Source organism: Pleuronectes platessa, chromosome 9 (assembly GCF_947347685.1).
Source record: "Pleuronectes platessa chromosome 9, fPlePla1.1, whole genome shotgun sequence".
NCBI classification, from domain to species: Eukaryota; Metazoa; Chordata; class Actinopteri; order Pleuronectiformes; family Pleuronectidae; genus Pleuronectes; species Pleuronectes platessa.
The window spans coordinates 4,924,561-4,940,315 of NC_070634.1; the positions used below are offsets into that span (position 1 = coordinate 4,924,561).

Consider the following 15,755-nt stretch of genomic DNA (forward strand, 5'->3'; position numbering starts at 1 on the left):
AGGGGAAAGTAAAATGACTTCAGTGAGTAAATGTGCAATATACACATAAGAAAGTATGGAAATAGCAATAATATATGAAATGTAAACAGGATTCCTCGTTGATAGATATGTATTATTGTAACAACTCAGACTTCAACATAATCTGGAATGAGGACCCCCGTGCAGCTACACATCGCTCTGTGGACCGGGCCCCCATGTTATAAGCCTAGCTTGTTGTTACAACACTGTAAGTATCGCTATTCTGTCTGCAATGTAAATGATTGTCACTGATTTTAAAACTCACTCCAACTTCACACAAGTGACAAGTGGGACCTGATGACCCAGCAGCAGGGGCCCCTGACCAGCCCGTGCAGGCCGCTCTGGGGACCCTCTGCAGCGGCCACTCTCTCGCTCTGTCAGCCTCCTCCCTCCAGGCCCCGCCTCCCGCGCGAAGCCCTCCGCAGAAGAGGAGGCAGACAGAAGACGGTTTAAAACTCCGAGCCGGAGACGCTGTTTGTCCAAACTTTGTCAAACTGTCGCCTCAAGCTCGTCCTCAGCTCAGTGTTTTTTTTATTCACCACTGGAAAAAAACAAGGGTTTGAAGAGGAGAAGAAGAAGAAGAAGGAGAGTGGGTGATATCCGCCTCCAGCAGCAGCGGAGCGACTACAAACTTTCTCCCCAAGTTGACTTCACAGTTCTCGGGAGACTCTTCACTGGGTACGTCCGCTCCTTTTCTACCAGGGCTACTAACAAGTACTCACATGTTAGCTTGTTTGTAAAAGAATGCAGTTCATTCAGTGGCTGTCATTCTGTCAGAGTCGCCTGTGAGTGGAGTAACACACCGTATTTTCCAGTAAGCTCGTGTTTACTTCACCGCCCTTAAATGCAGCTGAACATCTGGGTGAAGACATGCAGCCATCCTCCTCCTGGAGCTACGAGCTGTTAGCTAACACTCACGTCAACACGCTCCGTTCCCCTGCCCAGGCTGGCTTATCAGAAAACAAACAGGTAAACGGAGGTGAACCTCTCCAGAGAGAGAGAGAGGCAGTGGTGTTTGGTGCAGCAGATCTGACTGTCAGTGGAAACACGCGTGGATGTCTTTTAAACGAAGGAGTGAGTTCATCTGCACATGGAGATGGAGGCTGGTTGAAATGCTGCCTTGTGCGTTTGAGCCGCCGAGGTCAGTCTGTGATGCTGTGACTGGACGAGCTGGGTAACAATAGAAGCAGCTGAGTTTTGATGGATGAACTCAATAAGCACAACTCATCTGATGATGAAGTGACTGTAACCCTATAGACCCCTGATTGACCTGCATCTACTTTATTACATTGGTCCTTTAGCCTTTAGTCCTTCTGTTGTATCTGCACACGTTTGTGTTTGTAGGATCTTCCCACGTTGTGTCCATGATATCACATTTGATCGATCAACTGAGAGCTGCAACTTATCATTAGTTTTGCTATTGGTCAATCTTTTGATTAATCGTTTAGTTGCCCGGTCGATGTCAACAGTCCACAATCCTAAGTAGTTCAAGTTCATATCATACATGAATAATGATGCTTTATTATGCATGATAAAGTGAAACACGACTGAAATGATTGAATGCAAAATATCTACAGATCAAGTATCTTGTCAAGTAATTAATCGATTTTTCAAGTAATCATTATATCTCTAATTTAAGAACCTATATATCAAGTAAGTAAATAAGTAAGTTTATTTATTATGGCACAGAACCTTTCACAGAGCAAGTCACAAAGTGCTTCAGAGGAGAAGAGCTGCTATAGTGCAGATAAACAATAAAAGAAAGAGACAATTTCATTTGCACAACAAAACAAACTGAGACCAATACAATCAATATTAATATAGTTTATAAGAACTTGCCATTTGGTGGACTTGTGATCAAAAGGCTACATTGTGACCAATACAATCTGGTTTAATTATTTGTTTTACGGTCAGTCCCAGATATACATTACGGGTGCAGGCTCTGTGTGCATGGCAGCGCAGCAGGACAATGTGCACACCGTGCATCACAGTCTCAACTCAGCCCTGGATGTTTTGAAGCATTTTCTTACCTGAAGGTGTTTGTGTGTGTGTGTGTGTGCTGACATGTGTTTGGCTCTGTGAGAATTAAGGCCATGAGAAAGACTTGTAATCAGTCATCCAGAGCCGCATTTTTCTGATGTAAGGGGGCGAGAGGATTGGTGGTTTGCCAGTTTGACCCGGCCACACATTCATACTGGAAGGGGAGAAAAGCTCAGGCAGGATTATTCAGCAGGTCATCTGACCACGCTAACATCTGTGATGGCAATTTTACGTCGTCGTCAGGAATAAAGAGTGAATCAAACAAACAGATTGTTTGATTATTTTATTACGAAGCTTCGGACACAAGTCAAACACAGAGCAAGGCTGTCTGCTTGAGAGTGCAAAGAGCCTCTCAGAACTCGCAGTTTAAGAAGCCCCTCCGAGTTCCGCAAAACAGTAGCAGGAACTTAAAAAAACACATGTACTGTACACATGGAGCAGGCAGATCATCTGATCAACACAATAACGGTATATAAAAAACAGAAGTTCAACCTTTAAGAAACAGCATTGAAACAAGAACTTTGTCTAGACACAGTCTGGCCGCACATTCTGGCCGCAGATTTTTAGAGAAAGTTTCAGAACACACATACATTCAATGACTCATCTGAAACTAGTGGTGACAAACATTGTTTCCAACAATGTTTTAATGTTAGCCTGGTCACTGATGCAGATGTATCAGATTACAAATTATGATTAGGTAAATTTGTACCTGTGTTGTGTTTACAGGCACTACAGGAACAGTAGAATTTTCTATTACACATCTCCATGACTTATTACTGTATGAAAGCGGCTGCCTGATGAGTAAGTCTTGCTCACCCACCACTCAATGCAGAGTGTAACGCTGACGATACCTCAGTCTTTTGTTTTGCTGCTCCCTTCACTTATGGCTTTGTGATTATGGAAACACAGTGTAATCCCTCTTCATTCTACAACATTTAACTGCAGTTGCATGCATACGCAATGACTCGGATAAAAGCCAGGCCTTTAACACTGAAGTGACCACAAGTATGCAACTCGCTTTCAGTAACGTGTGGTACCTTCAGTCTGGGGTCTGCACGCGCTGATGTACTTTCCAGATCTTCTCTGGGTGAAGTAGCGGCTTGGTTTAAGACGGTCAGGGTTGAGGAGAAGTCACATGAGGTGATTTCGAGTTGTTGCTGCAACAAAACCGGGGCCACGGCACGCAGCTTTTGGTGTAAAACCGTCACGCTCAACTTCAAGACAAGCTCCAAAAGTCTCTTGCGGTAAATCTTTCTAGATAATGAGAATGTTTTTTTCCCAACAGCTCTTTTAATCTTCTACCTCAATCTGAACCCTGTTCCAGTCTGAGACGCATCAGAGGAGTAAGAGGCTGTTTAGTTTCAGCCCCGAAAGTCACCTTCCTTTGCTTTGGTGCAGGTCTCACAGCAGAGTTTACCTTCGATTAGTCAGTGAGGAGGTGAATGTCAAAGAGGGACATAAATCAAACAGAGGTCACTGGCTCTCTCTCGCTAGCTGAAAGTGCAATATTTGTCATGATCTTCCAAAATGACTTCCCAGCTACCGCAGAATGAAAGGCCCTTTTGTCCTTTGCAAGCTGCTCTCGCCGCAGGGCGATGCACCTCAGTACCCTAGGCATTACTTCCCATTGCAGCCTGTGCATGAGTCGAGAGGTGCACATCTGTTTCTTCCACGTGGTTCTTTTACTCGTCACACTGGCAGACTTTAACCTGTGAACATGTGCGACTCCTGTCACAGCACCTTCAACCACATGGTTCTGACATTAGACGTGAGCTCCGGTTCCAGGCCTGTTGTCGTATAGCATCAGATATACCTAAGAGTAGTAGTCTGCAGAACTTTGTCTGTGGATCGATAACAATCAAGAATTAGAGTTTGAAAAGATATTGGTGTCAAATAAACCTGGCTCAAATTTTAGAACAGCTACTGTATTAGTTCCCATGTCTTTTTATTGTATATCTTATTGAGTATGAATGCATCTAACCTAGAATCCTCTGCATGGGTATTTCCTGTGGCAGCAGGTGACAACTGCGGGGCGGCATTGCTAGGAGACCCGCTGACATCTTTCACGGCGCGCTCTATTAACCACAGCGTGTCATAGCCTCATAAAGACGACGGATGTTGATAAAAGATTTTACACAATGTTACTTTTTGTTTATGCTTTCAGCACCAACGTAATAGAAAAAGGGGGTGTAGTGAGCATTAGCTGTGGCTCCTTCCCCAACAGATGTGTTGATGGTAATTTATCAGACTTAACAGCAACAGGCCTGCACCCTCGTATCACAAATGGCACCATAAGGGATGGCTGGTTTACTGACTCTGTGGCTGCTGGAACCACAGTCACATACCAGGCAATTTTCTGCGGTCGCCCCCACATGTATATTGCACCAATCAAATTACAGCACCAGCAGAGTCAGCTGTAACCAAAAAAGTTACACCCTTTAGGGAACACTAATGTAGACAGAAATAAATTAAACTGCAGTTTCTTCTTTTTGATATACTAGTGCTGTGCCCGTTTTAAAGGTTCAGTGTGAAAGCTGGAAAATAGGGATGTTTTCACTAGTGAGATTCATCTAAATCGGACAAATTGTTGTTTTTTTCCCTCCAGAATGAGCTCTTGATATTTTAATACTTTATATTTACATCGGGAGCGGGTCCTCTCTACAGAGGCCACCACGTTCTTTGGAGTAGCCCAGACTGGACAAACTAAACATCTTTTGAGTTTCTATGACAACTTAAGGCTACCACAGGTTCTCTTTCATGTTTGGAAGGGGAGGGTGAGGTGAGGGGCATTCAGCTGCAGCATGAAACTTCACCACCAGATGTCCCTAAATCTTACACACTGAAACTTTAAACCTGCCTTTTCGAAATTTGTGTTATATCTACGGAGCTACTTCCGAATGATTCCGTGTCATTAGTGAGTCCTCCTCAAAAAGTTTTACAATAAACTGTCTATTGTTATTGTTTGTGTGCTGGATGTTATGTGCAGAGCTTTTTATTAACAGTCCATGGGGCAGAGTTAAGGTATACAACTTTGTTTTCATCTTACCTGGTCTATCTGCCAACAAGATTTTATAGTCAGTGTTTTTCACAAAATGAAACTGGATTTGTTTCATTACTATTCACGTATATAGATTATATATACAAGTTTGAATTGTTGACTCAACTGCTGTTATTTTAATACATTGCCACATACAGACAGACATTTGTGGAATTAGTTGGTAGATTTTGATCAAATAAGAACACGGGTCAAAAGTCAAAAAATAACATTTCAGTTTCAGAATCTTTAGAAGTTAAATCAGTTGTCACTTCATTGCGCACATGTGTAACTCATAGTTTGTATTTGTTATAAACTCTCTCCAAACTGAATAGTAGTAATTTGTAATTCATGGCAGCCAGTGTTTGGAGTCAGATTACTGAGGTCAAAGCTTCAGATGAGGTCCTGCTGATTAGCTTGGTGGTATTAAGCTTCTTACCCAAGACCCCACTCGAGCATCCAGTGTTGCCTGACACCCTCAGTGAAAGTGTGTTAATAACCTGTGGCATGTTCAAATGTGTTTCTCACCCAGCAAGCCAGCAGCCGTCCCACCCTGCTCACACACTTTGAGCAGCGGGAAGGTGTGTGTGTGTGAGTGTGTACCACGGCCCTTCGAAGCATATATGTGACCCCCCCCAATTAACCCTCGAATTAATCCCCCAGTCTCCAAACTGCTGCTACTCATGTCTCATCTCATCATTGTCCGAGCCCATAACCTCCTGATTCTTCAGGTTGACTTTCTCTACTTTTGTTCACTTTGCAGCTAGAGCTGGAAGCTGACTACCTGTACGCCACTTCATAGAGAGGGAAATCCTTGTGGAGGAAAGCAGGAGAAAGGCCCGTTCATCCACCGTCCTCAAGCTGGAAGCTGCAGGATAATATCAATATGGCCTTAAGATCCCCCGTTCCTGTGTTACTTCTTGCAATATGTTGCCTAGCATCTGCAGGTAAGTTTCTCTCACTGCTTCTGTTTATGAAAATAATGCTCTTAACAGATTCATGTGACGGTTGTTTACAGCAAAAATCTTGGTTTTGAGCCAAAGTCCTACCCATTTAAATGACACTGATCAGATTCTGCATGTGAATATACACATGCATTTTGTGACTGTTTTACCAATCACTTTTGAACATGCTTTGGTTGCCGGGCGGTAAACAGTCCATGTGGAGAGCAAACGAGGCAGAACACATTGACTGAAATGTATTAGCCATCAGTTTTTTTATTTATCCGGATTCATATGCACATAGCTGTAAATATTAGCTGAAATGTTGTCTGGTCCTAAATCATCTACGAAAAGTATCACTGTTTGTTTTTTGTGTGGATAAACGTTCGACTCATGATGAAAGGAAATGTGATCGAACTGAAAACAGTGTAATCTTGTATTAATCCCTTTAATAGTTTTAATTGTGGATTGACTGACTGACAGAGTTTGCCATAGTGCCCTACTGCTAGTATGGCTAAAAACAGAATTAATATGCTACATTCTTCTTCAATGTAATAGCCTAAGGAATATGTTATTTTCATTGTCACAGAAAGGTAAATGTGCCAGTTAAAATGTCAATGGTGTAAACAGAGGTTGGCACCAGGGGAACCACTTTGGCTTTGGCCTTTTTTTATATAACTGGGAATTACGACAATGATGATGTAATTGAATTTAATGTTTTCATTATTGCAGAAAAAAACTTGGATTTTCTGTTTCTGGTGAGAAGTTGGGCTGTAGGCATATCTGCATTGACCAGAAATGGGTGGAGTTAGAAGTTGTGGATTTGGCCTTGAGGTGTAATAAGAAGAGCTGTCACTGCTGTAACATTCACATTGGCTTGAAAATCTAATGGCGGTTTCTGTAGCTTAGTAACGACCAAAATATAAATAAGCCCCATGGTTTGATGAAAAATCAGTTGGGCTACAATCTGGCGGTATCTGCACTGAGAATACTGTACATTCCTCCTCTATTTTTCAGACTGTGATACGCTCTGTTTACAGACACTGGTTTTACAATGTATGACTTTGGATTTGAACTCGCTCCAGCTTTAATCTGCAACATCCCGTGTAGTTTTACTGTGGGTAGCACAGGAATAATGACCCAGTAGGAGAAATGCTGCATAACAAGCTCTACATAAAAAAGTGCGGTTCGCATTTTTCATGCATTCAGTCGGATTCCTGTCAAAGGTTATTATTTCAAAAGTTCTTCTCCATCCTCTGGAGGTTTGAACCGCACTCCAGAGAGTTGACTTTTACTCAAACAATAGCAGTGCAGTCAGTATGTGCTGTGGGTAGAGCAAACATAATTTCTCCCACAATACCAGGATCTCCAACACAATGAAGTCGCATATGAAGTTTTCCTCTAAATTCTTCCACATACGGCAAGAAGCATTGTTGTACTTTGTCACAAGGGACAGATATTTACAGTTAGATGACCAAAGGCCCCTTCCTCCAAAGTGCACTTGCAGAAAGTGTGCTTAGTGATGTATGGTCTAATCTTCAGATGCTCTTGAGTAAACCAAACACTTCATTTGTGAACAAGTAAAATACAGATGAACATTCATTTTACAAGACATTCTTCCATTTATTTGGCAAAATTAACATCTTTGTATACATCACCAATACAGATAATTTTCACCTCTCCTCTCACTCTCTCTTATTCTGTCTATTTCGATTTTCTCGTAGCATCTGTGTAAACAGTCACATCTGCCCCTAAAACTTGTCAGGAGAGCTCTTACGTAATGTTTAGATTAGTCTGCAATGAGTCTTCTCTCAGTGTAATGCAATCCAGGATCTGGGCCTCCTCTCATAACTCTTAAAAGTCAGACTGAGAGCACCTTGACGTCCATATTTCAAGTCTTTGGTCTGCTGCTTCACTCTACTACTTTTTGGTGTTTTATAACCCCCCCCCCCCCCTCCATATCCTTACCACAATTTTGTGGCCGTCTCTCACCAGCTTGCCAGAACGGGTATTTTATGAAGGACACTGTATATTGTGGAACTTCGGGCTGACCGTGGGTTGTGCAGGAGCCAGGCCAGATATTACAATTTAGGCACTTGCCAGAAACAGCTCGGGCAGGATGCTGGTCATACTGGCATAACGCTGTGCTGGTCGCTCACTGAAAAACAAACCAGTGTTATTGAGTGCTGCAAAACATTTGCCTCCTCTTATATACTTTCCCCGTTTTAGTTATATGGCAGCTTGATGAATGATGAAGCAATCAGAGTGACTCTTTCTTTAGCTATTCATTGTTGAACCACATAGTCTTGCATTGGGATTGTGGAACTAAACAATAGCTGGAAAAAGGAATTGAATGGTGCTTGTATTAACAAACCATATGTTTAACTTAAGGATTTGAATCGCTCTTTTTTACAGTAAACAACTTTCTCTCCATCTGCGTTTTTGTATATTCTTGGCAGACGATAGTCAACGTGATGCCAAAAGTGGTTGCAATGTTTTTTTCCTCCTGTAGTTGAGCAAAAGGTCCGTCTCTATACCCACAAGTCTTTCTTAGGGCCAGTCAGAGGGGGGACTGCCAAAAGGCATTGTGCAACCCCTGTAATCTGAGAGGTGGGAGAGCAAGGGGGAGGAGAGAGGTAGGCGCGGGCGTGGGGCGCCTGGTCCAAATCGACACACTCCACTCACGTACGACGTGCCAAACCGACAAAGTCCCTTCCAGCACGCTAAACCAGATGTTGCTTCATGAGAGGAGCTGGAGCGGCGCAGCACAGAGGCTGTGTGCTGCTAGGCAGAGTGGTTGGGATGTTTACATAGCAACAGGAGTCCTGAGCGTGTCTAATTACAGGTCTGCTCTCCCCCGCGATGATGCCTTTATCTTAACAGCGCTGTCAAGGAGGAGGCAGCCATTCTGGCTCTGACCGTTTATTTAACTTACTTATTTAATGGATGTCCCCCTGGTATTACCCAGTTTAATTAAAAGCAGTTTATAAATTGAATTATGGAGTATTTACAAACTGCTTTACTTTATCTCACTCACTTTTTAGTTTCCAACTCAAACACACACACACACACACACACACACACACACACACACACACACACACACGCACGCACACACAAACACACACACTCACACATACACATACACATACACACACGCACACACACACTTGAATGAGCTTCAGCAGACAGGTCTCATATCTCGCGTCCAGGTCCATCGTTCCTTGTCAAAGTGACGCATATGCAAATAAGCTGGAGTAAACCGAATCCAGCCCCTTTTTTTTCTCTATCTCTCCGTAGTTCCAGTAAGAAGGCGTATAAATAATTTTGCTCAGAGCCAGTAATGAGAGACAGCTGGGGTGATCGTGCGTTTTCCATTGTGTTTCATTGCCCTGTAAAAAAATATAAAAAAGAAAAAGAAAGGAAAAGCCATCGGAGCAGAGTTGGAGTAAGAGAGCAATGCAGAGTGTGACTTCATTGAAGAAAGAGAAAGTAATAATAAAAAACTGGACTACCTCTGTTCAGTTAACCTTTGAAAAGAAAATGTTGCGCTATAAGGTTTTAATGCTTGAGGTTTACACAGCTAGTGTGAGTTTACACTATAAGAACTTGCGTTGCCTAATCACGTTGCAAGTCAACTTTTGAGTGCATGACTCTATCTCAACAACAGTCCTAATATGGGATGCTAAGTGACGGCTTCCAGGTGGTGGGTTTCATCAGACCAAACCCTCGCTGGGCCTCACCTTCCGCACTCCATTTCCACCAGATGAGCCCTGCTGAAAGGCCTTGTCCCAATTGTTTCTGAGCTTCTGTCCGAAAAAATGACAGAAGACCCTTCTCTGAGCCCTCATCTCAAACACACACTGCTTGTTTATCAAAGTTTTATTTCAGATATGAAATATAGACAGAAGTTGTGATCTAGGCTGCTGTAGCAATAAGATATTCATAGGTGCAATGGTCCCTGACAACATTGGCTTTATAAAGGGTGTGATACTATTAGAAGGGGCAGCACGGTGGTGCATCCCGGTTCAGCCGGGGGTCTTTCTGTGGGGAGTTTGTATGTTCCCCTCATGTTTGTGTGGGTTTTCTCAGAGTCCTCGGGCTTCCTTCCATAGTCCAAACACATGCAGATTTAGGGTTAGGTTAATTGGAGTCTCTTAATTGATCAGCGTGAGTGTGAATGGTTGGTTGTCTCTGTATGTTTGCCCTGTGATGGAGTGGCAACCTGTCCAGGGTGTACCTCACCTTTCTTGGTGATGTTAGCAGGGATTGGCTTCAGCTCTCTCCCCAGTGACTCTCAAATGATAGAGCGGTATAGAGAATGGATGGATTGGTGCACTTTCTCTTCCTGGAAGCATACTTCATACACAAAGCATTGTAGCATTTAATAAGTCATTCTTCTTCTTTACTCTCTCCACCCTGAAGACAAAGAGGACCGGTGGCCTGTAGCCCCCTTTCAGCCTGTGTGAAAACGCTGTCTGCCTTGCCCTTTTCACCTTTCTGGCTCCCTCACGCTGGGCTCACACACTGGCACAAAGGCCGGACATTGTTTCACTCTTTGCTGTCTGTCGATGGCAACCTGCTGCTTCTCAGAGGCCCCTAATATCACATCTGAGTGATGAGGAACAAAGGCATCTTTCTGGATTGTCATTTGATTGATGTCAAAGAATGTACTTGATTTAGCAAAGTCCTCTGTGCACGCTGAAGTGGTTGTATGATTTGCTTAAAGGTTCAGCTTTGTTCAGTAGCTGTCTGTAGAGCTGACTGATAGTTACATGTAAAAAATTATACATAGTGGTGCCTCACAAAATCAACTTTGGCCATGTAGACAGTGTGCATGGAATAATTAACAGTACAAAGTTTCGTATCTGTTGTTTCAGCAACTCAGAGAATTAAAATTAAGTAGCCTCCGCTAATGGCACAGTCACCAGCTTAAACACCTTTCACAGCTGTTATTTTGTTCAAACGAAACTGAAAAGTTCAATGGTCTGGACCAAACAAGGTAGGTGTGAAAGCGCCCTAAGAAAATGTGAGTCTGAGGAGATTGTCCATCACCTAGAGGGTTGTCAATCTTCTAGTCCACATGCTGAGGTGTACCTGTAGTGTTACGTGATTTGAGTATTAAAACTAGAAATGCGCTGTACAAATCCAGTCCTTTTGCCATTACATTTCATCTTGTGATTTGTAATAAAAATACCAGCTTTTGCAATTATTTTATTGCATTCTTTCAAATTGTGGTTTTGATGTAAAACATCTCACTGTTAAGCTTTAAGAGTGGAGCTTTGGAGTGTTTCGTAGGCTTTACAACATGTTTTATAACCTCTGTTTTATAACCTTTTAGAATTTTCTGACTCATAGATGGTAATTTAAGTATTCTTCAGTTTTTCAACTGAACTTATTCCCAACCCTCTCCACCTCCATGACTTTTCATTATGGGTGTGGATGATATTAAGTTATGTACATGTATGTAAATTGATGAGATCTGGGAAGGCAGATGATCCAACACAAACCAAATTATGCTCATATGCAACCGCACAAGTGACCCCAGGGCGCGCCTCCCTGATTCCCCCGCTGATACTGAATCTTTGTGGATGCACGTTGATGAAGTGGTTGTTCCTTTACCCCCCCCAAGCTTCTGTCAAAGACTGTGTCTTATACATCTATGACCGATGATTGATATGCACTCGAAGCAGCGGGACAGACTTTTGTGCCTTAGCCATGTTTATTCAGGCACTTCTCCTCCGTGTTCTGGGTTAGCTGATGCCAGCTCTTAGGCACTGATGGAAACATGCATCTTAATTTCTTCTACTTCTTTATTTGTATATGTCTATACAGTGACGCTGCACCTTTTCCAGTGCAATGTTATGACATTCAATGACATTCAACTGACATTGGCGCATAAATAGCTATGATTGTTTGTGTATATGTACATTTTGAGAACAAATTGCAACAGCAAATGTTTCTCCTTATCACGCAATATGTTTCACGGTAACACCACGGTCCTTGGTTCTTTCTCTGTTGTTTGTTGTATTTTCCACCTCCAAACTTGTTTCTGGAGCATTCGTAGCATTGATTATGATTCACCATGTATCTCACCCAGGGTCTGAGATATTAGAGGACTGTATTGAGAAATACACCTCGCAGGGAGGGTCCAAAAATGAAAATGAAAGCCAAGAAAAATAAAACTTTCACTTTCCAGTTTTATGTCCTTAAAGGAAAAGAGTCAATCGCCTTTTTTTAACGGGAGTACCTGCATTTAAAAAAAAAAAAACTACGTTTATTCAAAAGAGGTATTCCTGTCGTTCTATATCAAGCTTCAGTTGTCCTGGTAGTGACAATAAATAATTTGGATCTAATTGTTCTCTCATAAACAATCATTCATATTTTACTCTCTTAAATATTTGAATGCATTTTAAACACTTGTTTTAGTTTACTGATGCTGGACCATTTGTTCAGTTGGTCTCATCCATTCACTACTTTCTGGTTAAACACACTCATTCAGTTCTTGTTTCCCGATTGCGCTGACGTTTGTCTTCTTTAATAATATAGGTCCAGACAGCACATGTCAGCACCCATCAGTAAAGACATACATCGGTAGCACATTCAGTAAAGTCTTTATTCATATACACACACTCTGGATCTCTCCCAGCGGTCTCACTTTACACAGTGGCTCCTGTGTTCCTCTGGGAATTAGCCTAGTCATCCACCTCTTCAAAGCCCTTTGATTTACTGTATGTCTACTTTTAGAGGTAGAAAGGAATGTGGCCACTTCATCTTATCTGCTCGTAGGTTCATCTGCTGCTTGTAATTAGTTAAGATGTCTTTTCCAACTAAGGTTGATGGTTTAACAACAGGTGCCCAACTGTGTCTGTCACAGCTGATGAACAATAGCCAGACTTTCTGTCAGGAATGGAAAGTGTTTCATATTGTTCAAAATCAGTCCTTTACAAATCAACCTATACTGCCATTACATAAAAAACGACAGGTCATTTTATAGTTTTATTGATTTATTTGATGAAATCTCTCTAACTGACTCGCTGCTTAAATCCATATCGAATAGGCTCCAACTCAATCAAAATGTTTATTTGCTAATCCAACTCACTTTCAATTCATCCCGTGCCCTCAAAACCCTGCCTAGGGTTTTGCCTTTCAGGCCATAAATAGGGGGCCAGTGTTGCTGAGGAGATAGAGCAGTTGTCCTCCAACGAGAAGATTGGTGGCTAGGATCCCAGCCCATGCCAAAGTGTCCTTGGGCAAGACTCTGAACCCCCCCCCCCCCCCCCCACCAAATGGCCTTCAATGAATGCCAATTTTAATTGTCGCTTAAAAGCGTCAGCTAAATGACACGCATGTAAAATAGGCTGCTGTATCATCTGGCTAAGAAAGAGCCAGAAGCGGAAGACGATAAGGCCACTCAGAGAGCACATACCTCCACCAAGGCTGATCACCATAATGCATATACATCAGATACATATACCAACAACTTAAATATAGGCAAAATATTGTTGAAAGGAATATTTGTTACATTACAGTAACTGAATAAAGATAACTCCCCTAAAGATACTTTATTTGATTCTTAAAATACAGATCATTTGCTGGGCCTGCACCTCATTTCACCTGCTCTAACCCTAACCCTTTTCATACAAATATCTGCATTATTTGTTGACAAATTCCCAAATAATTGAAAAACAACATTAAAGAAAGTGACAACAAAATTCCTGTATCCACCCCCATAATTGAATCTGCTCCAAAAATAAATGGGTTCTTTCTTTGCCACACCCCACCCATCCACTAAGTTTCAAGATAATTAGTACAGTAGTTTTCACATAACATACAAACAGCAAAGCAAACTTAACCTCCTTTAAGTTAAAAAGGACTTGAAACATTTTGGGGGAAAACCAAGGACAGGTATGAAGTTGGTGTCTTGTTCAGTCTAAATCACATTCCTGCTATGGGCATGTAGTTCTCTGCATGCAGAACTTTGTAACACCCGGTGGCTGAGAAGAGAGCAACATAAATGAGTTGCTCTCACTGACTATGCAGTCATCAGAAACTGCAAACGCTTTTGGCTGGCTGTTTTTATTTCATTTAAAATATCTTAAAAACTATGCAAATTTGAACACAGTTGAAAGAGAGGACAGGAAGTGTTATTTTTCGTAAAAGATGGAAATACAACATTATTTATCGTGTGGTTTCGTAAATAAATGTGATTGTACTTTTCACACATTAATAATGAAATTGTATATATAGCATTTCTAATCTTTAAACTGGTGGTTTAATAATTTCTTTTTTTGTTGTTATTCTGTCATTAGGTATTCACAATTAGTTATTTAAAAGATCATTAGCCATTTTCCTTGACTGTTTCCCCTTTGCTTCCCTCTATGTTCTGTGTCTTCACTGTTGCTGAAGCTTTTACATCCACAGTAATGTAAATCTTTGTCTGTCCACCTGTTATCACACTTAGGCTTTGCTTACATATCCATACTTGTATTTGCGTCACATCTCCCACACAAATGAAACACAACCCATTGAAGCTGCTGTTTTTTCACAGTTTTTTCAATCGCATGCCATCTGACAAGACCACGATAGATGGATCTACCAACAAAGTGTTTGGGTGATATGGAGTAACGGACAGGTTTGGAGGATATCAGACGTTAGATTTTACACTTTGATGGGGAGAGTTTACGACTTCCCTGATGGAGTCCGGGCTCACCCCTGCCCTCCCCCCTTCATCCCATTCCAGCTTCCTCCTCTCTTGAATCCAATTTTACAGTCCAGAGATAAATCCTTTCATAGGCCCAGCCGATGAAGTGAACTTACACTACCCTTATGAAGGGCTTTGCTCACTTCCTGTAGTAGTGGCTTCAGGTTCAGGGGTGAGTGGGCTGTGCTAATGTCAACACTGCAGAACTAGTTATTCTTTAGTCCAAAGCCCCTTAGGAAAACAAGAGCAGGCAGAATATTACGTTCCCTAAACTGGTCTGCATGGGTTTTGGTTCATGGGAATCGTGCCCTGCAGTAAAAAAAAAAGTCCAGAGGATTCACGTAATCCTGTGCTTCATAGGGGAACTGGGATAAAGATAAGATATAAAGCACATTTTTGAAACAAAGAGGCCCTTTTCTTCTACTTTGTATTTATTGTAATTAAATTGGCCGTATTATATCTTTCCATTATTGAAAAAGTATATTCCATATGCATTAAGTTTCATTATTGTCTTCCTCATTGTTTTTCTCATATGTGGTATTATGACATTGGTTTTTACGAGGCATGTGTTGACATTAGTGAGGTTATCTTGACTGTCCTGACTGAAGAAACACAATCGGCCTGCTTGCCGCAGAACACTGGGAAACTTGACATGTGAGGATGTGTACACACACACGGAGGGAAGGTTCTGTTTGTTTATCTTCGGAAATGGCTTTGTGGGAATATCAGATTTGTCCCTAACTGGCACACAGGCTTACATCACTTCCTCTACCCAGCTCTTGGCTCAGTGCCCCGATGTGGAGAACAACAAAGTACATTCTCTGGAAACAGATGCATTTATCTCTTGTAGGGCCTAAGATACCAGAGGACTGTACTGATAAGTGCACCTCGCAGGGAGGGTCCAACATTTGTTATCTCTACAAAATTAAACCCAATTTTAAACACACCATCCACTTTTCAGTTTTATTTCCTGAATAGGTGGTAACAGGGGTGCATGCACATGTGCACGAAATGCAAA

At 41.9% G+C, this 15,755-nt stretch overlaps 1 protein-coding gene across 2 annotated transcripts in view; it reads left to right on the forward strand.

Moving 5' to 3' along the window:
- Window positions 1-421: 421 nt before the first annotated feature.
- The window catches only part of tgfbr3 (transforming growth factor, beta receptor III), a 69,154-nt gene continuing 53,820 nt past the window's right edge, over window positions 422-15,755 (forward strand). For both annotated transcript variants that reach the window (XM_053429851.1, XM_053429852.1), the window contains exons 1-2: window positions 422-696; window positions 5,856-6,039. In XM_053429851.1, the coding sequence (XP_053285826.1) occupies window positions 5,979-6,039 (61 nt within the window). In that variant the 5' untranslated portion in view covers window positions 422-696; window positions 5,856-5,978. The remainder of the gene's footprint in view (window positions 697-5,855; window positions 6,040-15,755) is intronic.